Raw genomic sequence first — 24,854 nt, 5'->3', positions numbered from 1 at the left:
TTTAATAATTACAACATAGTAATACTTGGTAATACTTGATAAAACTCTCCTATAGCACAGTAATGAATTAGGAGGTGGCAGCCTGGGTTTTGCTAGTTGTGGCTGGCGCTTCCCAACTTATGTCAAACTGACAGCGCTGCCAATGCAGTGAGGGCAGAGGGGCCAGGGCTCCCCATGTCAGCGGGACCGAGACCAGAGGCTCAGCACGCGCCAGTGCTGGGCTCCTTGTTACTCCCAGTAGCCCCCTGCCTGTCTCACTATGGAGGGAAAGGCTGGGTTCCCTACTTCTCCCTGCATCAAGTTCACAGCACCCCAGTCTCCATTGAAGCTAGAAGCGCAGTGACAGTGCCAGAACTCCACCGGGGTGCAAGCCTGTGACCCCACCACTTGGTGCACTAGACCGGGGGAGGGGGAGGGGGTGGGGCTCGAGTCCCCGCAGGATGTGTGTCACCAGGCAGAGGCAGAGTATGCACTCAAAGTTGAGAATAAAGCATTCTGGGGGCTGATGGGCTTGCCTCCCTGCACAAAGTGCTGGTCCAGGAGGATGACAGAGCGGGAGAGGGAAACTGCCACCAGCATTGAGATGCTTCAAATGCAAGGCAGGCTCAGACGATCAGGCCTGGCTATTTGGAGCTCAGCTAAATTAATAAACTTCATTTTCTAGAACCCTTGCATGTAGCTATGAGTGTCAGGCTGTCACACTGAGTGGTGGTAAGTACCTGGTACTTCAGTTTCTCCAGTGAGAATGGTCTCAACTTTGTCCACGAGGAATTGCCACTAATAAGTAAGCCTAGGCACCTACAGAAGCCTGAGGACCAGTTTTTGAAATGGGCAAAACAGCAGAGGAGAATTTACCTTGTAGTATTAGTACCTAGTTGTGCCCCAGAAAATCTGCCAGTGCTGTCACTTAGAAACTGTCCCCAATGCTGGCAGTGAAATCCTGCACTGATTGGTCTATTAAACTTTCACTTTCTCTACTGGGCTCTCATCCTGCTCCCCCCTCCCCTTCGTACCTTCTATATGTTCCTGGTAAGCTTCAAAAATTGCCTCAATCCCTTGCCACTTGCGCCTGGGGGGTTCGTCGTCGTCCTCTTCTCCGTCTGCCTCCTCCTCCGAGTCCTGGTCCGTCTCCTGTGGGAGGGGGCCCTTCCTCACGGCCAGAGGCTCCTGCTGCCCATTGTGCTGGGGCAGAGGGAGCCGGCTCGAGGACTGCAGCTCAGGAATGTTGTAGTGGATGGACGTGTCAACTTTGTGGTTCTGCTCTGCAGATAGCACAGCTACATTCCCTGGGGAGGAGAAACGGCGGGAATGAAATGTAGCAAACCCTGTTATCTGACCATCAGCGACTCCCACTGAAATGTTGGAGAGGAGTGAACCTGGGAGCTCAAACGTGGGCCTAGCACAGCCTTTAGGTCACAAAGTGCTCACCAGGCCCACCAAGTCTAGGGAGATTTCCAGGCAAGTCTGTGTGGGGGCACTGGGAAGAGCCTCAGCTGTAGGACACAGGGATCCTATTTTTGCAAGAAAGGTACCTCGCCTGGCCTTACTAAAAGAAGTGCCTCAATTAAACTCAGATGGCATCACATGTTAAATTTCCTCCGAGTATGGTCTATAGACCACCAGCAGCAGCATCACTCGAGTACCTGCTAGAAATGGAGACTCTTGGGCCCCACCCCAGATCTGCTTAGGCAAAATCTACTTCTAATGACCTCTCCAAGTGCCCTGTGCACACTGAAGTTCCAGAGTTGCGATCCCATGGCTGCTGAGTGACTGCCGGTGCCTGTGAACATTAGCCAGAGCTACAGTAACGAGCAGAGCGGAGACAGGCAGCCTCCTTACCTTTGTGCTTCTGGAGGGCCTTCTGGGTGGACTGCAGCACGGACTCGTGGAACTGATGTGCAAACTCTTCTGCCATGAAGGGCTCCCATGGCTTGCTCTTCCCATTGATGCTGTGGGACAGTGGCACGGGAATGTCCTTGGGCGTGGGGCCCCTGATGTAATGCAGCATGCTCAGGCTCTTCTTGCCCCCAGGGGCCTCATTCAGCTTGGCCTTCTCACCACTGGCAGCAGCTGGCTCCTGGACTCGTGACAGCTCCTGTGGCCGGAGCTGTTCCAGTCTCCCAGGCTCCACGGCCTTTGGGACGTCAGACAGGGAAGCAGCAATACCCACAGGCTTTTCCATATCCAGAGAGGCTGGCTGCGTGGCTGGTTCTTTTAGAGACAGAAAGCGAGGAACATATTTAAGAGCTGCAAGAGACCAGGTGGGCCCTGACCTCTACAGCTTACATTTAACAAAGACCTAGTACAAAAGACAAGACTCAGGAGTCCGCTTAATTTCAGTGAGCCTTGTGTTGGCCTGAAGACGGGGTGTGGTGGCAGCAAGTCCATCCTTAGAAGGTGCCCCAGGAAGGCATCTGGGAAGAAAAAGAATCTGAAGGAAGAAGCAAGTTGCTCTAGGTCATCCAAAAGGTAGGAAGTAGTGTAGCCTAACCCGACAAGAAAGACTGTTAGGAGTCAAGAACAGGGCTGGGTAATAAAGATCTCCTGCTCCATCTAGCAGCACAGCGATGTATCATCAAAGCCACAGGAGAGAGAGGAGGTGTGAAAGCAGATGCTGGAGAGGCCTAGAAGGAAGAATGAGTCAGACAGACACAGGGGTGCCAAGGAAGGGCAGGCAGGAGCCGCAGAGATGATGCGGTGGTGCCGAGACCTGGGATACAGGGCTTCGGTGGCTTGGGACACCACTGGACTGATGGACGATGGCTATGACTACACTGACTGCCAGAGTTCTGTGGAAGCTGGGACCCTCCCCCTTCACTCTGAGCCCCAAGTTCCAAATCTCATGTTCTGGCCCAAGGAGATCCTTCAGAATCACAGAGGAAGCTTGTATGAGAGAGAGAAAGAAGCGCATCCTGTCTCCAGGAGGAAAGATTCATGATGAAGACCTTGAGCAGTCGCTTCTGACCCTGGGCAGCCCCCCAGGACAGTCCTGGGCAGTGGCAGATGGTTCTTCCCGCCCTGGGCCTTACCGCTCAGGGAAACAGCAGGACTGTCCCTCGGAGAGTTTCTGAGTGAGTCTGCCACTGCTGCTGACAGTGCCTTCTGCTTCATGGCATGGAGCATTTCGACAAGTTTCTCTTTGTCTGTGAGAAAAGCAGCCTGAGATTAACAAGATAGTTGCATCATTTGAGAGGGAAGGGGAGCAGGATTCTAGCCCAGGCTGTGACTGGCAGGTACGAGTCCTTTAAACCAAGAAAAACACAAAGCAGGCACCACAGGGAAAGGTGGTGTTTAAAGGAGGAAGAACTTTCATGTTAGAGTGAGCCGAGATTCCTCTCAACTTTTGCTACGTAACATTTCAGATGTGTTCCAAAAATAGCTGTGTATGTATATGGTGATGACAGCTATACGAAATAATGGGTAGCTATGATCTTCCAAGGTGACTTCTGAGGATGCATTCTTATTTAAAAGACAAAAATATCGGCCCCAACACAAGGAAACAACCTGAAGATCACGCAGCACCTCTGGAAGCACAGGCTGCTTCCCGGTGCATTCTCTTCTCTCCACTCCTCCTGGCACATGAGCGCAATTCCTGTGATGGTTGCCATTTACTGAAAAGGAAGAGACTTCTGTGTTCGATGCCATGAGTTCCTGTTGCAGTGGCACTTTTTGCCGAGACCTAAATGGCCATATTACTGGTGGCTACCTCTAGGAATTAGGTGAAAAGACACTTTTTATGAACAGAACTATGCATGTTCCCAGGGATTTGTACTGGTTATCAACATATCACTGGCTCTTCTAGGTGAAAGCAAGAGTTCCAACCTACTGGTTAAAGTAAAATGCTACACCCAAATAATGAAGCAACTACATGACCAACACACACTTTTCCCTTTTTGACTTCCTTCCAGAGGTGACCAGGTGTCAGCAACGGGGACTTGGAGGTGTGCAAATGAGCACCCTAGACATGCCAAGTTCTCACATCAACCAATATCCCGGCACTAAGCGAGTGTGACGGGCAGACCAAGGAAGTGGACATCCCCAGAAAGTGTTCAGACCACACCATGTCTTCAGTGCTATGTATTCCAGCCCCAAGAGTCAGCCCCAACACGGCTGATCTGGAAGTACCTTTCAGGGCAAGCCACCCACTCACAATGTGTGTCGGCTCTGCCTGTTGGCCACAGACCACCTAAGCTGCCTGCCATCAGAACACAAAGCCCAGTGGACCATATCAGCGGCCCAGCAAGAGGAAACACCCCTACCATGGAGCCTGGAGTGCTCTGCCACAGGTGGTGCACCTGTGCCTCGTGCCCAGGAGGGTCGCTAAACCTGCCTTCTCAAGTGACAAGTGTAAAGAGCAGCTTTACATACAGAACAAACACTAGCAAGTCTTCTTTTCCATCCCCGATGAAATGAGAAAACAGGCTTCAAGTGGGACAATTGGATTTTCAGACAGAAGGCAGCAGAGATACGGGGGCAAGTCTGTGAAAGCAGAGGCACTGCTGCTTCCTTGAGGAGCCAAAAGGAATTAAGAGAGCCCCAGGGCCAAAGTGTTTTCAGATTCCACCTGGAACTTGAGTCCCTGATATCCCCAGGAGTCTATGAACCCCACCTGCTTCTTCAGAAGCTCCTAGTGAGCCTCACCCCCAAAAGGCCCAGGTGAGGCCTACCTTTCCTCTTCTCGGCACTGATGTGGGTCAGGTTGAAGATGGTCAGGAACTTCCTCTTCTCTTCGAAGTTGGGGCTGTTGTTCATCTCATCAGGACTATAGCGGGTGAACAGTGCCAGTCTCGGTGAAGGTGTCTGCCGCTTGTTCTGAATTGTCGGGGGAGATGGGCTTCTCTCTCTCAGCATCCGTCGCCGCTTCCTCCGCTTCTGGGTCAGCAGTTCCTCCTTCTGCTGTTGGGTGGTCAAGCCAAAAAGTTGCAAAAACTCTAGCTTCTAGATTGGGAAAGAAAACAAATGAGTTTGAAATCACCAGCAATGGTGTGATTCCACTGTTCCACGGGTCCCTCCTGGGGTCCTCAAAGCCAGTGTACTATGGCCAACTCTGTGCTGGGCCTCGGAGGAAGGGGACCCTCACAGCATGCCTAGACACCTGCAGTCAGTGGGGACTGGAGGAGTGCAGGGAGATCCCAGCAAATGTGGAGTCTACTGGGACAGTGGGAAAGACGAGGTAGGTGCTGATGTGGCACCAGAAGCCCAGCCTATAGCCTGACACAGCAGTGATGAGACCCCAGATACCTCGGAGGACGTATCCAGTTTGAGGGGTGGCTGCTCAGCCACGCAGCGGAGATGGGCTCTGACCTCCTCTTCGTCACTCTCATCATAGGAGTCATCCAGGTCGTAGTAGTATCCTGATGACAATAATAGATGTATTTCGCTGGGCAAGAACACTTGGTTCTCTAGTGGATGGACATGGGGGCAGACCCACCCATCAGGCCAGGCCCTATTGGCCTCTTTTTGCACCCCAAAACCTTGATTCCTCTCAACCAGGTAAAAATGTACATCAACCTCCAGTCCTAGAGCTTTTTCATAAGGATGGCAGGCAGGGGCATGAGGCAGGTGCCAGGCTTAGCCTGGACCCATAGCCCCTGGACCCTTAGCCTCAGTCCCTCCACCCCACAAGTGGCCAGGCAGTCCCTGGGCTGACACACATCCCCAGCAGGGGACTATTTGTCACGTCACACAGGCCTGCGGCCGTATCCATGACAACCCAAGACTGTGCACATCCGCTCACTCCTGCTGTGGCCATCTGGGTCCATTACCCAGGAGGGGACAGGCACTCAGATCATGTTGTCTCAAAAGCACTAAGCTTGCATGCAAACTCAAATGTGCAGAGAACAGCAGCAGATTCCCTGCACCCAAGGGCACCAGGGACTCCCCACTCTTCCTTTACAAGGTGAATAGAGGAAAAGTCCTTCTTGTGCCCTAAGTCTAGCCTAGACCAACAACCCAGGAAGACTTGGCCTTGGCCCTGGCCCCAGCTTCTATCTAAGACTGAATTCAGCACTGCACAGGACCCAAGTTTCCCGCAGAAAAGAAACTGGTCTGGGTCCCTGATCCCTCCTGGTCATATGGAGGTGGCAGGTAGGGACAGTCATTCTCACCCTGGGACTGCTTACCTGTTCTTGGCTCTTTGCCGAACCCAGGGAGCTGCTGAGTCCCTCCACCCCACAGGAGGACAGAGGTGGCCAGACCTGCCCTTGCCCCTGCCCAGGCCTGCCTGCAACTAATGATGGCAGCCCTGTGTACAGAGCCCCTGCTGGGCCCAGGCCCAGTCTCTCAATGCCCTCCTCCCATTATGATGCACTATTAATATTTAAAACTGTCTTATTAGCCTCTGTTCATCATTTATTAATCATGCATTTCTGTGGAACCATCTTTACAGACAGACTTTGTTTTGGCTTTTTGGGACAATGTGCATTTTGGTAGGACGGTCTATCTCCCCAGCAGGTGTCAAGTAGCTACGCAGAAGCCAGTTGCCTTGCTCTCTTGAGCTGCTAAAACTCCCAGAGCTGGAGGCAGAGGTGGTAGGAGGGGCCAAGTGGCTGGCACTACCGCTCCCTAGTCCCCAGAGGTCAGGGGCCACCCAGGGAGTCCATACCTTTCTCCTGGGCCTCTCGCCGCCTGCGCTCTTCCAGGTCCAGCTTGCTGACCAGCCTTCGGCGCTGCTGCAGGAACTCATCGTAGATGTAGGTGGGGTCAGAGACCCGTGGTGCCGGGGACCGGTAGGGCGAGCCTGGCTTCAGGGGTCCAGTGAGTTCCCCAAAGGGGGTTGGCTGGGTGAGGGAGGCCCGCTGCTGGCCCAGGATGGTCTGGGTGGACTTCTCAAGCTCAGCCAGGAAGGGCCCAGGCCCGTGAGGAAAGGCCTGGTGCTCTAGGCTCCCTGCCTCCCGTGGTGGTGGCTGGTACTTGTCCAGGGGGGTGGCCTCACGCTTCCGGGGTCCCTCCTCCGCCTTTTCTGGGCAGTAGATCCGTTCCACCTTCACCAATGGGACAGCTGCCTGGCGGCTGGGCTCAAATGGGGCAGGGTGGCTGTGCAGAGGGTGGCTCTCAGGGGCCCGCCGTGTCTCCAAGGTGCTGTCCATCAGGGACACCGGGTTCCAGAGGGCTGTGGGCACGGAGTGGTGCTGGGGCTTGGGTGAGATGAGGGGCGGGGGCCCTCCAAAGTGCTGTGGGGGGTCTCGGCTGCCTGGCTCATGACGGTTTGGTCCCGGCCTAGAGAGTAAGCAGACCAAGCAGTCACTCATGAGAGAATGGGCATGCCAGCCACCCATCCATGGGCCTCCCAGGCTGGGCCTGGGTGTAAGAGGCAGCTTCAGAAATGGCCCAGAAGGGAGCCCCCTTTGCAAGCCAGGCGCTAGAGGGGTGTGAAGGCCTCCTTCTCTAAGCCACTTGATCAGGGACTGGAGGGAAGGACGCAGCTTCCACTCCTCACCTGAGTGCTGGCCATTTCACATGACTCCACTTCCTCTTCAAACAACACGAGGCAAGTATGTGGAGACCTGCTTTTGAGAGGACACGGAGGCTGGGGGTGGTCACTGCTTGCTGAGGGCACAGAGACGGTCTCAGGCCCAGGTCAGACCCTCTTTCTATCCAGTTTCTCACCCAAAACTTACAATAGCTCATTCAGTTCCACCAATTCCTGAATCCCTATGACAGATGCTCATCTGTTTTCCACAGGAGTCCCACTGCATAGATAATAAAGATAGGACTCTGGCGCCAAAGGGGTGGGTGGCCCTGCCGCTGGTACCCACCTCCAGATATGCCAAGCAGTGGGCAGATAACAGAGGGTAGGCTGGCTGCCTTCAAGGTGGCCCTAACTCCGTTCTCCACACTGTCTTTGCAGACAGAAGAGACCAACTTCCAGGGCCTGTGAAGCCCAGTGACACCGGGAGGGGGTGGGGGACACACACATGACAGGACTGGATGACAGGACTGGATGACGGGACTGGATGCAGGACCCTCACAGCCAGGGTGGGCCTGTGCCACTGCTGACCCCCAGTGGTCCCCGTCAGAACTGCAGCAGCCCCACGTGGCCCCAAAGCAGCAGCTGTGCTGGGGGTCTGATCAGGATGTCCATCAGACCTGCAACTTCGCCACACAGTCCCAAACTACTCTCTCCTTAATGCATTTAAACAAGATTCAACAAAAAGCTATTTTTGGGTGTTGTTTTTTCAAAGTATTTTTTAAGGGAAAAGCTATGCTGCCCAGGTGACCAGGGCGAAGTCTGAGGGGATGGAAGGGGAAGAGGCAGAGGGCACTGCAGGTACATGACCAGGCTCCGGTCTCCAGGCCTGGCCAAGGAAGGAGACATTTAACCACAGCCAAGAAGGCTCCTCCTAGTTTTCCCGGGACGGGACTCAGGCTAGGAGATAGCCCTGTACCGCAGCATCTGATCGGCAGAGTACAAAGGGAACCACAGAGAGCTATGTGTCCTTAAATAAACAACAAAGGAATAAAGCTTGTTAGCAGAATAAATATTTCAAGCACGGGAGCCAAGCACTGAATGGTTTTCTAGCTCGGAGCACATGGGCAGGTCAGAATGTCAAATTCATGCTGTTGTAAGGCTGAGCGTGCCACCTGCTGCAGTGGGGACCACGGAGGCCAGGTGAGAGCTGGGAGCCATTTCCCTCCCCTCCACACCTGAGGCCTGCACAGCGCTGCTAGGCCCTGAGGTGGAGGTCACCCCTGCTGGAGCCCTGACAGCTGCACCAGGAAGCTGGGCCGAGCTGGGATATGCCCGAGGGAATCAGAGCTCCGGATTTTATCAGATGTGGACCTGTGCTGCCTGCTCTCCCAGTCCCCTGGGCATGAGGGGAGTTAGAGGAGCAGAGAGCAGCTCACAAACAGATAAGACTAAGCCTCTGTGTGGCCTCAGGGTAAGCTGAGAGAAGCAGAGGGACAATCAGCAGCAGAGAGCAGGCCTGACACTGCTGGAAGACCTAGGGGGGAGGGGGGGCTGCCTAAAGCTCACTCCCAGTCACACCCAATTGGCCACCCGAATCCCCTCTCAGACCTACTCAACAATGGACGCCAAGGCAGGGCTGCTGGATGGGCCAGCCAAGCCCAGGACACAGCAAGAAAACCCATCAGTCAGCCAAAAGCTAGTGGAAAGAGGGAGGGAGCAAATGGACATTTTAAATGCCCAGACACCCAAGTGCTTCTTATTCCAGGGCAGCACGGTGGATATCAAGAGCTAGAAAGACACTCAGAAATCTTCCTGCCCAACCTTTGTGCACTGCTGAGGAAACAGGCCCAGAGAAGGGAAGCAGTGTCCAGTGTCCCTGAGTCCCCAAGCCAGGCCCCGGCAGAGCTCTAGAGGTTTGGCTGAGGGTCTCAGCCTGGCCTTTGGAATGAGCCCTGGAGAGATGGGGAGTAAGGTGCCAGAACAACAGGTAGAAGCAGGGAGGCCCATGGGGCAGCCATGAGAAGGGGGCGCTGGGGTCAAGGTCACAAGCAAGTGTCGGCAGCCAGGGGGCCCAGAGATAGGCCAAAGTGCCTTCCGGAGAATTCTTTTATAATGGGCCCAGAAAATGGGTATATGTTTTATTACAAAAGCAATAAAGTTAACTTTCTACTTAAAAATTAAAGGTGGTCCCTTTCTCATTAAAGTTTGGGCTTAAAAACAGAGGGAGATAGAAAGAACAGCCTATAATGATAAATTACAGCTTCTCCCTCATACTTGTCACATGCCATGCATGTCCCGTTGCAGACACAGCTGGGCTGCATGGGGAGGGCCCCGGCTCTGGACACTGGGTTGGTGGGCTTTGTTCCCTAGGAATGGCGTGCCTCTGAGCACCTCCTCTCCCTTCTCAGAGTCTCTTTCCTTGTGGGCAGTTAGACCGTGAAAATGAAACACAGTAAGTGAAGACACTCAGCAGGAAGCTGGGCAAACCACAGGTGCTCAATAAACACTGGCTGACTAGAGACAAATCTGAGTGTGACGAATGCCCTCCCATGCACCCTGACCCGGTGACCCTACCTGGCACTCTCGGGCCTGTGCTCGGGCTCCGCGGGCACAGGGGGCCGGCCCATGTCTAGGTGCTGCTCTAGCACCTGCTGCCGGAACTCTGACACCTGCGACTGCCGGTCCTCCTTCTCCTGTCGCAGTCGCCGCTGCCGGGCCAGCCACTTCTCCTCCTCATTGGTGCGCTGGATGAGCAGGGCCGTGGCGGCGCTGCTGCCCGGCAGAGAGAAGAGGCCATGGTTGGAGAGAAGGCTGGGCATGGTGTGATGGGGGGTGGGTGCTGGGTGCAAGGGGTGCTGCACCGGCTTGGGCGCTTGCAGGCCTGCGTCCTTCAGCTTCTCTGTGGGGGGAGAAAGGCCGTCACATCCCAGCAGGATCCCAGCACGCCAGGCCCAGCTCCCTCCTGCCTCTTTATCTCTTGCCCGATTGCCCAGAGAGCAGCCACCCCACAGCCAGGACCAAGACAACCAGAAGGGGCCTCATGGATGCTTTTGGGAAGCATGCCTTGTCCCAAGGGAAATGTGGCTGCTGGCAGGTGCTGCTCCGGCCCAGCCCAGGGGCAACCGACCTCAGGTGGGGTGCTGGCAGGCACACACTGGCTCACAAGAGCAGACTATTACATTTTTAGAAATTCATGCAAGCCAGTTATTAAATCAATCCTTATTGAAAATTAGATACATATACTTACAATGAAATAAAATGTTAAAAACAAAGGTAAAAAATTCTCAAAGCTCATCACTTCCTAATCCTTTTGCTACGCTGCATTACTGTGAATATTCTTGAGGTCAGCTATGTCTGCTGTATCTGTACTGTGTGTCACTGAGCACCTCTTCCCAACCTATCCAGTGGCCTCAGGTTTATAGCTGGTGGGATCTATACCGTGGAGTTGGCAGAAGCTACAGGATCAGGCCTGTGCCTCAGAGAGCTCAGTCGAAGACACCAGCCAGCACGCCAGCCCCCGCCCGGGGGACCTAGGTCTGTCCCTCCCGGGGACCTACCTGCTCGGGTTGGGGTGAGCTGCTCCGAGGACTTGACCCGCTCCTCCGTGGCGTGGCCGCGTAGCCCGTGCAGCTCAGCCACGGGCAGGAAGGCGGGCTCCAGCGCCTTGGCGGCCAGCAGTTCCTTCTCTCGGGCCCGCTGCTCCCGCTGGCGCTCCAGCTCCCGCTCCCGCTCCTTCTCCCGCTCTCGCTCCAGCTCCTTCTCCCGCTCCCGCTCCTTCTCCCGCTCCCGCTCTCGCTCCTTCTCCCGCTCACGGTCGGCTTCCCGTTCCCGCTCCCGCTCGCGCTCCCGCTCGCGCCGCAGCTCCTCATCCATCTGCATCCTGTGGGGAGCGGAAAGGGGGCCTGAGCTCACTGTGACCGGGAGCCAGGGACAGTCCCCTAACAAGACTTCCCGGAGTGAGAAACTGACAGCCAAGCCCAGGGTTTCGGTGGAAAACCCACATTCTAACCCGAATGATGGGCATTAGAAACTCAAAGTCTGTAAAACAAGCTGTGTGCTAACTCCCTAAGCCTCACTGAAAGCTTATGCTGGGAGGTGGCGATTCCAACAATCGCCGAGAAGCATCAGCTGCCACTGTCCCATTTACAGGTGAGTAGGCTGCGGACAGCAGTGGCTGAGGAGCCCCCAGCACAAAGGCTTTTCTCCGCTTTGCCATGGGGGCCGGGGGAGGAGAGCAGGCCGGCCCGGGGCATGACTTACCTCTCGGCGCTAAGGCTGGACATCCGCTCCGAGTGCAGCGCCGCCAGGGACGAGTGGGACAGCTCGGGGGGGTAGCGGACCCCAGAGAGGTGAAGATGCATGGCCGACGGGTGCAGCGGAGGCAGGGAGCCGGGGGTGGGGATGGGGTAGAAGGGGGACCGCAGGGCAGACAGGCAGTAGGAATCGTCCATTCTGTGCCAAGAAGACAGGCCAGTGAACACCAGCGTTAAAGGGAAAAAGGTGGGACCTGGTCCTATAGCCTCCACCAAGGCCCAGCTGAGGCCACACGCACGGCCAGCCACAAAGCCCCTTGCTGACAGAGGCCCCTGGACGCCGACATACAGCCCCGTAGGCTCAGACTCAGGAAGCTTCTACACAGAGCAAGACCACAAATCTCCACGGGGGCGATCACACAGCAAGGGAGTCCCTCTCCCACGTGAAACCTGGTGCTGTTTATCAACAGTCCTGCCAGCGGAGCCAACAACAAAGGGAGGAAGTGGGAAAATGACAGCTCAGACACGGGGGATTTCTACCAGGGCAAGCTGCTAATGGCTAACGTGGAAGGTTGGGAGGCTGCTGCAAGCTCTCACTGGGAGTCGGGCCCCCATGGTCCCCACATTCCTGGCCAGGCTCTGTTTTGCCACGAGCAGACCAGCGCCTGAACAGGAGGGCATGTGGAGTAACCCTGGCGACTCGGTGGGGGCTGCGTACGGCATTCTCTGAAAACTCACCTGAAGGCCGGGTGGGGGAAGGGGTGTGGGGCCAGGTAGCTGGGGTGGTAGTAGGCAGCGGCGGTGGCAGGGTCCAGGCCGAGGGGAGGTAGGGAGGACATGCGGAGGTCCTCGGTGGTGTGGTAGGGCCGGAAGCTCCTCAGGTAGTCCTCGGTCACTGTGCTGGGGGGCACCACGTGGTGCACAGGCCGCTGGAGGCTGCAGGCGGGCACAGAGAAATGGAGGTGAGTGGAGCGCCTGCTGAAGGCTGGGAAATGGGTCAGCCTCCCCACTCTCCCCCGCCACCACCGCTCTCAGAAGGACGAGTGTCTGGGGATAGGTTCCAGCTCTCACTAACGAGATGCTGGTATTGGCAGGAAGCCCGGGGCACAGAGGTGGGCAGCCGCTGCTCCTCGCCTGCACGGCCCCTCGCTGTCCTCACCAACAGGCACACGTCTGCTATCTGCAGCCGAGAGGGACCCCCAGCCCCAGGAACCAGGACAGGGGTTTAGGGAGAACGGGAGAGCCAGCCATCATTTCAGCGTGGAAACGGACAGCAGGCGCAGACGAGCTGCGGGCCTAGGACTGAGCCACCATCTGGCAGCCCTCAGCCTCAGCTGGTGCAGACTCCCGGCTACCGGCTCAGCCGGAGGGACCCAGACCCCGAGCACTTGTGCCTGTCCCAAACCTAATCTGAAGACTTACTTGAGTGGTGGGAATCGGGAGTCCTGCACAACTGAGCTGGGGGAGATGCCGAAGGGATAGGGGGTGCTGAGTAGGTGGGAGGGGATGGCCGGGCCCCCTGCCTTCTCCTGGGGCAGCGGGGGTTCCACAATGAGGCGTTCTCGACCACTGCTGCTGCCCCGAGAGCTGGTGTCCTGCTGGCGACAAAGAGCAGTGGGTCAGGGTGGGGGTAGGGTGGGCGAGGGAGAGCTGCCAACAAGGATGGGGCCGGTCTTCCTTCAGATACGGAAAAGCCACAGGTTTAGTGCATGTTTTAGAAATGTCCTTCCCATAAGGTTTTCCACCCAAATCGGAGGTACATGTGGCACTGGAGGCAGAGCGGTTAGAAGGGAGAACACGGGTCCTGGTGAGAGACAAGTCTGGACTAAAACCCACCTGGGGGGCCATCCCCTCCTTGGTGCAGTGGGGAAGGAAAGAGCCTCCCTCCAGCATTGCTGGGGTCAAGAGTGCCCAGTGTCCGTGAGGGGACATAGCAGAGAGCAGGGGCCCCTCATCCTGCACAAACACCCACGCGCTTCCAGCACGGCTTTCCCACAAGGTCACATTAGCTCAGAACCCAAACTCGAGGAGTTAGAAGATGCTGGTCTCAGCACCCCCCACCCCCCCAGCAGGAAGTGAGCGCTGCTCAGCAGCAGGCGGAACAGAATCACGGGGCCCTGCCCACTGATCTCCAGATGCTCACAGGCATCCCCCAGGGGCCGAGGCGTCAACTGTGCTGACAGCTGCGAGCCTGTATCACAGATACCTTGACCCGAGGTGCCCACAGAGTGACTCAGCCTCAAGATGCTGGTGCTGCCCTGGAGCTCAACATACCAGTCTGCCCCCAGCCAACCCTTGGGGTGGCCCTGGCACCAACCAGAACAGGCAGCTGCAGGGCCTCAACTGGCCGGACCTGTCTGGGGACACCTTCGCGCACACAGGGGGGAGATGATTGTGGGCTGCAGCCCCACCTGCCCCGGACTCCTGGACAGAGAAGAGTCTGGGGCCTGGCCGGGAAGGTGGAGCCCAGTGACTCAGAGAAGGGGCTGGCCCAGGGCATGAAGGGGAAGCAAGAGGCCTCTGCCAGAACCAAGGACAGGCATGCCACCCAAGCCACACAGAGGGACGTTCCACATGCCCATCCACAAAGTGTCCAGCTCCAAGAAACTGTACCATCGGCAGATTCTGACTGTTCTTGTCATTTATGTGGCTGAAAGGCAGCCACGTAGCAAGGCTCAGGGAGCATTAAGAGCAGCCAGAGGGCTCTCGCTCTGGATTCTGGAGCACCCGCCATCTGGGAGGGTTCCACCATTATGACAGCCCCTCTCGCCTCCACTCCAGGCCTACCCTGAGCTGCAACCACATACTTCCAAGTCAGTTTCCTAGCCAGGCCTTTCTTCCCTTGGCCAATCTGCACAATGTCAGGTCTGACCACTACTGATCAGACAGCAACCAGGGCTCGGAGAAAGCAGGTGGCACTCCCAGGGCACAAGCCCAAGTTCATCTACCCCAAATTCACGGTGTTTCCACCTTGCTACAAAATGCCAAACACCCCGAAAATGAGGGAGGCCGTGACCCTATCCTGCTGAATTGGCAGGCTGAGGAGCACGTCCAGGAATGACCACTGGACATGTGGTAGCATGCCTGGACCCGAGGGCCAGGCCCTAGGGCTGAGGCCTGACCCCCAAGGAGACACCTAGCTGCCTGTTCCTCTAGCTGCTGCTCTCCCAGGAGATGGAGATGTCAGAGTCCCCAACTTATCTAACTCCCTGTGTGTACACTGAGGGAAAGATCGCAGCAGTGGCCCATCCACCTTCATGCTCGCCCACGGGACAGTGCAGAGCAGGCCACTGGCAGGCGGCGGAGGCTCACGGAGAAGGGCCGATCCACCCATCAGGCACATTCACCAAATACACTCGGGCCAGGCAGCCGCTGTGCACCTCAGCCCTCCGGAAGACACATCAGCGGTAATTAATTGAAGGAGACAGGCTGCTGATTGGAATCCCTAATGAGCAGCAACATCTGTTCCCTTCCCACGTGCTGGGAGGGCCCCTCCACTCAGCGCGAGGTCCTCGCGGGTTCACAAACTCAAACTTGTCCTTCCCAGAAGGGTGTTCACATGGTGGGTGTCAAGGATAGGACACACACACGCACCAATGCTCTGGGTCAGAGTCAGAGGCCACAACTCTTGCCTCCCAGTTTTCCAGAAACTTCTATACAGGGGCTGGCACCTGGCCTTGGGGTCCTCCAGTTGCCTATGTGGACAGTAGGGGGTGCCCCAAGGTCACCTTAGGAGATGGTCCCTGCCCAGTCCTGGACAACCCTAGATGACTCCCTTATATAGCTGCCCCATGCCTCAGTTTCCCCATCTGCCAAATGTGCCCATCACAGTGCCAGCCCATAGAGCAGTGATGATGGTGCACAGGTGCAGATGGGAAGTGGGTAACGTGTGAGGGAGTGGGGGTCGGGGGAGGCTCACACGCAGCAGTGCACCGCCAAGCCTGTAGTTATCCCCACTCCCCCGTCCACACTGCCGCTGAGGGCCTACCTCTAGGTTGGGGCTTGCTGGCTCCCCCTTACACCCTTACCCCGCTGGGCACAGGGCCAGGCCGGCCCAAGTGCGAACAACTGTCAGGAGGAGGTACCACGGTCCCACACCAACCAGCTCCAGTGGCCCACCCTGCACTGGAGCCACCATGGTGTAAAGCCGCCTCCTTCCCTCGGTGGGACAAAGCCCTGCTGAAGGCAGCTGGGCCAGATGGCACCTTGTCCCAGCCTGGCCGAGACAAACAAGGAGTTGGAGAGGCCATGGGGTGGAGGTGGCAGGAGGAGGTTCAGCGGGCCAGACCCACGTGCCTTCTGTCTGGCTGGTGCCTTGCTAAGCTTGTGACAGGCACCTGGGAATGAGGTCAGCCCGGCCCGGAGGGTGCACAAGGGCTGCCCAGGGTGGGATGGGCCCAGGCAGCAGTCCCCAACCCAGGCGAGGCCTAGGAGGCTCAGCCAGCCACCCCAAGACACCCCAACAGCGCCGGCCGGGCTCCCGCTGCTGTCCCCGGCGGCCAGGCACGCACCGAGGAGCATCTGTGGGCAGCTTTTTATGTCTCCGCCGCGGCTGCGTGGCTGCAGGCGCAGCTGTAGTGATGAAAGAAAGACGAATGAGGGGGAGGCGGGGAGGGAGGAAAATCCTTCATTCTCTGGTGATTAGAGAGGTTTCCAGTCAGACAGACAGGACATGCCCTGTTAGCTTTAAAATAGACTATTTTTCATCTCATCTGTCCTTTCGAAGCTCCGACTACCTGGGAATTCTTGGTGACCCTAGCGAAGGGGCCCTAGAGCCCCCCAAGCCCCGCCATGCAGGAGGGCCCCCCATGAGTCCTGGGCTACTTTAGGAAGCGCCCCCTCTCCTGCTCTCAAGCCTCTCCCTGAGCCCCCCCAGAAGGATTAAATTCCCCACTGAGCCTTTGTGCTGAGCTGATGAGCCATACATCAACTGCTAATCCAGCTCCCTTCCTCCCGCCCTCCCTGGTGGCATTAGTGTTTCATTAACCGCCAATGGCTGGAGCAGATCTATGGCCCGGCCCTCTCTCTGGGGTTAGCAAATGTTTCTGGGTGAGGAGCTGGGGAGGAGGCCTGCGGCAGGAGGGGACTGTTTACAGGGCATCCTGGGTCCTGGTGGGCAGGGAAGAAACCAATCTTGGGTGGGAGCAAAGGGGGCAATTTGGGCTGTGGCTGCTGTCACCAGCCAGAGACAAAACAGGACTCAGAAACCACCTGGACCCAAGTGAGTTAGGGGAAAGGCAAGGAGCCGCAGCTGTCTGAGCCAGGTAGCTGGGCCCCGAGGTCAAGGCTGACAGCCAGGTTGCTGACAGTGAGGGGGACAGTCCTCTCTAGAGGTAGGAGACTCTGGGAAAGACCCCCTGTCCTCCCTCAAACCACGACTAGGGGGCAGCTCCGACCCCCTCTGGCCAGAATCCACCTACCGGGCCCTGCCCTGCCCCTCTAGTCTCTGAAGTGCACACAGGGCAGAGAAAACAAACCAAGGCAGCAGCTTCTAGGCAAGCACAGACACAGGGGACCTTGCCAGGTGACAATCCAGGAGGGTTTGTCGCCTCTAATGTGGGGTCAAGTTACGGTCATATCCAGGTGGGTCCTAGGCCACAGATGTTTCCAGGGATCCCCACTGGGTTCCCTGGGGACCCTCACCCTAGGACACCCCCTGCCTGACTGAACCCCCCCACCCCTCTGGGCAGAAAAAAGACAGACCCTGAGTGATGGCACTGATGCCCACCCCCAGCCAACAGAGCAGAGCTGAGATGGGGTGAGGTGGGAGTTCCCCCTCCCCCTCCGCTTTCTCTGTGGTTTAATTAGTATTTCCAAGTGGTGCCATCCCTCAGGGAACTTGGCAGAAAAATCCAGGAGAAGCGCAGTGACAGTGTTCTTAATTAGGAAGGGCTCCTCGGCCCGGCGGGAGCACCAGGTGTGGGGGGAGTGGAGGTGGGAGGGGTCAGCTCCGGTGGTGCAAAGGAGCGGCTGCTCCCAGGGCTACCAGCTCCTTTTGCACTGGCAAGTCACCGGGCAGAGCCACGCACAGGGACATCAAGTGTTGGGAAGGGCCCCCCTCGGCAGGCGTCAACAGTTAGGACAGAAACATAAAACTGATGTGACAATTGATGTGATGTGAACATGTGGGCTGGCTTTGCCCGTCTCAATTCCTTGTTTGAGCAATAGGTAATAATAACAGCTATTGTTTATTAAGTGCTTGTGCAAACACCACTTTAAGCATTTTACATGGGGTTTCGGTGGAATTATGTTATGCCCCCCCCATCCCCCAATTCACGTTGAAGCTGCAACTTTTAGGACCCCAGAATGTGACCGTATTTGAACACAGAGCCTTTAAAGAGGTGATTAGGTTAAATGAAGTCATCAGGGTGGGTCCTAAATGTGACTGGTGTCCTTATAAGGATAGATCAGGACACAGCCGTGCACAGAAGGGAGACCAGGCGAAGACACAGCGAGAAGACGGCTGTCTACAGTCAGTCCAAGGAGAGAGGCCTCAGGACAGCCCAGCCCTTCAAACAACTTGATCTCAGACTTCCAGCCTCCAGAACTGTGGGGATAGCCGTAAGCACCCCGATTGTGGTGCTTGGTGGTGGCAGTCAGAGATAAATGACATCTATGAAAGTACTTACTTTGCATAGACCCTCCTGGTAGGTGCTGTCGTCAGAGACGAAAGAGGCCCAGGAGAGCACGAGTTTAGGAGGGGGATCTGAACCCCAAAATCCAGTCCTTCACTGTGAAAGGCCACACTCTCCATACCTGTGGCCTGTGGTCACACTCGGCTCTACCACATACCCCGGGCACTCACCTGCCGGCTCTCGCTCCTCCAGACGCCATTGACGGTCTTGGTAGGGGCGATGGTCACCACGGGCGGTGTGCTAGGGACGCTGTGGCCCCCAGGGGGGACAATGATGGGGCCCATGGGCACGCGCTTGGGTGTGCTGGCAGGGGAGCTGTGGTTGGTGGCTGGAGAGGACACAGGGGACGACTCGCTGCTCAGTGAAGACCCTGCAAGAGAAGGACAGAGCCTTAGTTGTGGATTCAGATGGCTCAGTGTTTGGCTCATGCTCCCTGGTCCCCATTCCAGACCCAGACCTCATCTGAGAGCCATGAACAGCACCCAGGGCCCTGTGTCCAATGCAGGCGAAATAGGGGACCCCCAAATTTTATCACATCACCGCAAAGATTCAACTAGTGCCAGGCACCAGGCAGGTGACGGGCACACCCTGCCCCACCACTGGCACTGTACATGCAGGCAGCCCAACTGCACAGTCACAGGGGTATGTATGAACTTGGGCGGCTGTGCGCTCTGCTGGACAGGGGTGTAGACCTGTCACCTGAATGCTTTTCATATGGACTCAGGGTGCCAGCCTTGGTCTGGGTGAAGCTGTCATGGAGGCTGCTGCTGACAGTCCTGAGTAGCAGCCTAAAGACACCCATCTCACTCCCAGACTCAAGGGGCAAACACAAACCCCTACAAAGGGGTCCAATTGGGCACCTTTTGTCTCTAGGAGCCCCACTTGGGGCACCCGGAGCCCTGGGGAGGTGGCAGAAGCAGATGTTAGCACAGACCTCCCCCCTTCCAGAAGGAGAATTCCGTCACCTTGCAGGCATCCTCCCTGAATTTTGTTCAGAACTTGTGTCAGTCCCAGGACACTCGTCTCCACATCATCTCAAGTGGTCACTCTCGTATTACCAAAAATAAGCCTTTGCTCAAAGGGTGGCCTATAGCTCATGTGCCCTCTGAGACCATCTCAGCAGCCAAAGCACCACTGAGATGAAGGAATTACTGTGGTCCATGCCCTTCTGACCCAGAGGTCCCGACAAGCTAAGTTGGCCTCAGTGGTGTGACCACGAGGCGGGAGTGGCGACACTGAGGCCCCATGGATAAAGACATGGCAGATGCTCCCTTACGCCTCTTCCATGTAGCTCCCTAGGACTGAACACCACACACAACTGTAGAGGGCAGCCCTATGGGGAGACACCCAGCCCAGCCGGATCTGCCCCAACCCAACCCAGTGTCTGTGCCCCAAAAGCTGCCTGCCACATTCTGCTCAGTGACCCCGGGAACAATGCTGAGGCCAGGTGTCCCTTACTCCCAGCTCCCAACTGTCAGTGCCTGGCCAGGTGGGCAGTGAGGACTCATGGACCAACCACAGCCCACACCCTAAAATTTTGCAACCCCCAGTCGGCTGGGCCAACCTCCGAAACTAAGCACTGGGTCTAGATCCCAGCTCTGCCACCCACCCACAGAGGCAAGCTCCCAGCCTCCTGGTCAGATGCCATAACGCCGGGGGACAGCCAACAGCAGAGGAAAGGAGAGGCCTTGCTTACCCGTGGGGAGGCCTCCGAGGCTCTGAAACAAGCTGGGGCCTCCCATGTCATTGAGACCCAGCTAGGAAGCCAGTTTTAGCAGCACCGTGGGAGTGGCGCTGGCTAGGGACTGACCCAGTGGCTCCGAGGGACCAGTGGGCTGCCGTCCACTCTAACAGTCGACGGAGGGAAGTCCTGGTGGTAAACCAGGGAGGGCATGGCACCCAGACTCTCACCCAGGTTTGGGCAACTTCGGGAAACTGTCTGTGTCTCCTCGGGCTCTGTTATCTACCCAGGCATCTACCTAGCCTGGCATCCTACTCCTGGGTCTGTACCTGGCAAAACAGGGCTGGCGCCCACCAAAGTCACCGCCAGGGATCCTGGCAGCTGCTGACCTGAAACTACCCTGAGGCCCACCAGCAGCTACAAGGTGGTGTCAGGATGGGGCAGGAAGCAGCCAGAGCCACAGGCACATGGTGAGTCACGGCAACACCACCGGCAACACCACCCAGTGAAGTCGAACGCAGGGGGGGCTCAGAATGCTGACAGTTGTACCTGCTGGGGGCGGGGGAGGGGAGCAGAGAGCGCTGGGGCCTCACTGTTTCCCATCTGTGGTTCACTCTGCAAACCTGTCCCACTGGATGCTATGGTTTGTGCACTTTTCTGTAGGTATTTAGATTTTGATAAAAGCCCCATTTTAAATTTTTGAAAAAAAATACCAGGAATTTTTCTCTTAAAAAAAAGGAATTTCCATGGAATTTCTACCCATCTGATCAGTGGCATCATTACTGCGGTATGCCTCCCACCCCACAGAACTCGCCCATACCAGAGCTTGCAATTCAGTGGTTTTTAGTATATTCACAACTGTGCTACCATCACCGCAATCAGTTCTAGGATGTTCTCTTCACCCCAAAAAGAAACCCTGTACTCATGAGCACTCTCTCCCCTCCTCCCAGCCCCTGGCAACTACCAATCTGCCGCCTGCCTCCATAGATTTACCTATTCTGGACATTTCATGTAAATGGGACCATACATGACATGCAGCCTTCTGTGTCCAGCTTCTCTCACTCAGCATGATGTTTTTACGGTTCACCCATCTGTAACTTGTGCCAGGACTGCATTCGTTTTCAGGGCTGAATAATATTCCATTGTATAAAGGGACCCCGTTTTGTTGATCTACCATCATCAATGGACAGTTAGGTATGTCACCTTGTGGCTACTTGTGAGTGGTGCTGATGAGACCACTGCTCATAAATAAAACTCATGTCACTCAGCCTCAGGTGCTTGGCTGCCTAAAGGACCTACTGTGTGCCCAGTTTGTACTCTGGGCGGCCCTGTCTAAACTCTGCCTGTGAGTAGAGGGAGGGTGGATATTCATACTCTGAAGCCAAAAAAGTAAAGAAATTCAACACAGCAAGAGCCCCACCCATCAAGGCAGAGACTGCAGCTGTCTGGAGGCCAAGTTGGGGTCAAGGGCCAGATGGGCTCTGATCCTGCGGGGCTTGGGGAAGATGAGAGCAGAAACCTTGAGCCCCACCCTGCACTCGCTTCTGGGCTTCACAGAGGGAGGCGCCTATGCCCCCCCCTTAGGAACAGGAGCACCTGACAGCCCGGAGGGCTGCGGAACGGCCAGGGAGACTGAGGCCACCTGGCTCTGCCCCCGCGCTCCTTCCTGCTCACCGCCCTGCATCATTAGCCTCCGGATTAGCCTCCCCTCTAAGAATGAGGGAACTTGGGGGGCGCACCTGGGAGGCCATCCACAATTAGTGCCTAATCCCTCGGGGCCGGCTGTCAGCAGCCAGCCCGAGCACGCCATCGATCCCCGACCCCGCACCCGCCAATTAGCGAGCGGCAGCGCGACCCTCGTTCTCAAGGCGGCGGCGGCAGCGGCAGGGCCGTGATCGCTGTAATTAACTGGAGGCATGCGGCAGGAGTCAGTGGACGCGTGCGGATTGGAGATGACAAGAGGCAGAGCGCTCAGTGTCACCTCTGTTGTCTGACTTCGAGGATTAGCGCCCAAGGCCGCCTGGGCACATGTAATTAACAGCTGAGACCCCAAAGATACTGCAAGGGGCGGGGAGTGAGGCCTGAAAATAAAACTGCAAGACTGCAGCAGCCCTGTCAGCTCTCCTAGACGTGCACCGAACCAGCTACACAAACAATTATTAAGCACCAACTGCACGCCCCGAACAAGGACCCCTGTGTTGCGACAGGATCACCCTTGCCTGGGACACTGTGGAGTGCAGAGGGCAAGGACTGGTCACAGTCACACCAAACAGCCCTTGTCCACCCCGGGCTTGTCCCTGCATGGAGTCAGGCCACTGCCTAGCTTGGGGGAGTGACAGGACAGAGGAAAAGACGGTGACCATCTGATGCATTTCTCTAAAAAAGGACCCTTGGGAGATCATCCTGAGAGGCCTGCAGGGCTGGACGGGGCAGCACTGCATGGACAGCTCCGATGCCAGCAGGAGATGGTTGCTATGGATTTACCAGCCAGCAACAGAGCGGCAGGGGTCCCTTCCCAGCTGAACTTTTTGCCCCAGCACAGGCTTCCCTCTGAGACCCACAGTCCGCGTGGGAGGGAGCCCAGCAGACCCTCTGCGCTCTCTTCACCCGGCCTCCTCCGCTCCCTTTTTCTTCGCTTGTTCTGTCCCAGGTCATCCTGAATTGGTCTGAGCCGACCTTGGGCAGTGAGAACTTTGTCAGACCATCATGACCCTGGGGACACCATGACTCTGGCTGGCACCGGCGGACCCTGGGGCTTTACAGGGTGACAAGGAAATCACTGTTGCATCATCATGGCCAGGGGAGGCCTCATGCTCTTAATATCAGGGCTGGGTATCACCCACCAGTCCACTGCTCTGGTCACTTCCACGGTGCCCACCCTACCTTCCCTCCCATCTCGCCGGGTGCTCAGCTCCCAGGCATGCCTGCTGCCCCTTCCCAGGGGCTCATTTTTCCCCAGGCCCTGCCTCCCTTGCCCACCTGCCTCCAGAACCCCAACCCGGCAGACAGAAGAGAAGGGAGAGGCACAGAGGGCACCCCTGCTGGAGCTCACACCTGTGCCAACACAGATGGGGCTGCAGACACCCACAGGGAGATGCCGCCTCGCCAAGCCTGCCAGCCGCACACGGCTGACACACACACATGGCTGGAGTGCCAGGCGGAATTTTTCTCCCCTCGTTTGCTTTGTCGCTGCCTTTGAAAGAGGCCGATTTCAGGTGGCAGAACAGGACCACCCTCGCTCACGCAGGCTGCGTGATAGGCAGGCTGGCAGGCAGAGGTACACCTCCAAACTGAAACAGAGGGAGGGACACTCCCCAGCCTCCCTGGGACTCAGGGATAGGACCTTGGTTCCAGGCAGTTCCAGGGGCATGATCGTAACCAGACCCGCTTGCAAAGCCAGTGAAAAGATGAGGCAGGCAGCCAACAGACGCCGGGAAAGGAAGCTGGCTGGGGACCCAGTGTTCAGGGCTCTGGACCTGAACGAGAGCTAGAAATTCAAGTCCAGCTGCCACCATCACCACCTTTGTCAACCTCCTTGTGTCTGATCTAAAGAAAGCCAGGGTAGCTTGGTCGTTTCTCTCACAGGAGACAAAAATGGTGCCTGTGGTCTGTGCAGATGCCAGCTTGGTAAGGCTGCTTGGCTGTCCCACAGGGCTCAGGGTGGCAATGTCACATGCCAGACATGCTCTACTGGAGGACTGGACATAGGATTTGAATGGGCCCACATGGCTTCAGAGCCCACCCTTGCTCCCCCCACCTAGTCCAGCACCTAGCCACAAAGAAGGCCCCCAGGCCACAGCTACCTGAGGAGACCCCACCCCGCACAGCCGAGCCCCCGGGCACTCTGCATGGGTTGAAGAACCATGTGGCATGACCATCAGCCTCTGCAAAAGGCAGGAGGAACACGCAGGGACAAGAGTGGATCAGAATTAGGATTGGTCTGATGTGACCCTGGGTGTCTCGAGCATCTTCCCCCAGTGGCTGAGGACACCTCGGGCTCTGTGCTCTGCAGCCCTGCCTCTCAGCAGACGGGCACTGCGGCCCCACGGGAGGCGCCTGCTGCACCACGGAGGCGAGCAGATTGCCACACAGCTTGTGAGAGCGGCTGCCTGGCAGCAGCCCCTGCCCTGTCACGCTCGGGGCAGCGGGGACGCAGGCTACCAGACTCGCCCTCTGTGGGGGTGCAGAGGGGAAGGGTCAGGCTCAGGAGGTTCCTAGGGCAGGGCGCACAGCTGTCAGACCCCAGCCAGGGCTAGGCAGGTATGAAGTGTGAATGAACCGTCTCACACCCTCACTCAGTCGCTCAACAAGCCCCCCCAAGCCCACGGGATGATGTGGGACATGCCCTGCAAGCCCAACATGCCCTGCAAGCTCTGGAGGAAGCGGGGAGGCTCAGAGGGGCCATGACCTGTGACAATGGGTCTAGGACTCCTAAGGCTGGGACTCATTCCAAGGCCCCAAACTGGGGCTTCAGACACCTATGGGGAGGGCAGAGTCTGTCCAGAAGAGGTTCTGGTAGGAGGACTGGCAGGGAGGGGAGGCCAGGCCAAGGCTGGAACTGGCCTAGCAGCTTCCAAGTGGAGGAAAAGTCGAGAGGCCAGAGGGACATCACTTTGATGGACAGGGTAATGAGGGATGGGCTCCAGCAGTTGATGACAAATGCCAGGGGCAATGCCTGCATGACACCTTAGTTCAAGGTGGGGGCCCCTGGCCTGTCACTGAAAAAGGGTCCCATGGACGCACTGTCATACCCAAACTTGGGATTCGGACCCAAACCTGAAGCCCGAGGCTCCTTCCAGTACGTGGTGTGGGCCTGGTCACTCCTTGGGCCCCCTTTCTCCCAAGGAGTAAAGACAAGGGACTTGGTGATGGAC

At 56.9% G+C, this 24,854-nt stretch overlaps 1 protein-coding gene across 6 annotated transcripts in view; it reads right to left on the bottom strand.

The window, feature by feature from the left end:
• GSE1 (Gse1 coiled-coil protein) overlaps positions 1-24,854 on the bottom strand; it is a 401,187-nt gene that overhangs the window by 5,713 nt on the left and 370,620 nt on the right. For 4 of the 6 annotated variants that reach the window (XM_081117612.1, XM_081117614.1, XM_081117615.1 and 1 more), the window contains 12 exons: positions 18,470-18,669; positions 13,087-13,259; positions 12,403-12,600; positions 11,672-11,863; positions 10,969-11,291; positions 9,986-10,310; positions 6,605-7,218; positions 5,242-5,354; positions 4,668-4,938; positions 3,030-3,143; positions 1,840-2,211; positions 1,014-1,286 (listed from right to left, as the gene is read on the bottom strand). In XM_081117612.1, the coding sequence (XP_080973738.1) occupies positions 1,014-1,286; positions 1,840-2,211; positions 3,030-3,143; positions 4,668-4,938; positions 5,242-5,354; positions 6,605-7,218; positions 9,986-10,310; positions 10,969-11,291; positions 11,672-11,863; positions 12,403-12,600; positions 13,087-13,259; positions 18,470-18,669 (3,168 nt within the window). Of the gene's footprint in view, positions 1-1,013; positions 1,287-1,839; positions 2,212-3,029; positions 3,144-4,667; positions 4,939-5,241; positions 5,355-6,604; positions 7,219-9,985; positions 10,311-10,968; positions 11,292-11,671; positions 11,864-12,402; positions 12,601-13,086; positions 13,263-18,469; positions 18,670-24,854 lie in introns of all 6 variants that reach the window. The other 2 variants (XM_081117611.1, XM_081117613.1) reach the window with 1 other exon arrangement.

The sequence above is a fragment of the Miniopterus schreibersii genome, assembly GCF_964146895.1.
Source record: "Miniopterus schreibersii genome assembly, chromosome: 18".
Classification (NCBI taxonomy): domain Eukaryota; kingdom Metazoa; phylum Chordata; class Mammalia; order Chiroptera; family Miniopteridae; genus Miniopterus; species Miniopterus schreibersii.
Note: the sequence above shows the minus strand (reverse complement) of the source record. Positions and strands in the feature narration are given on the sequence as shown.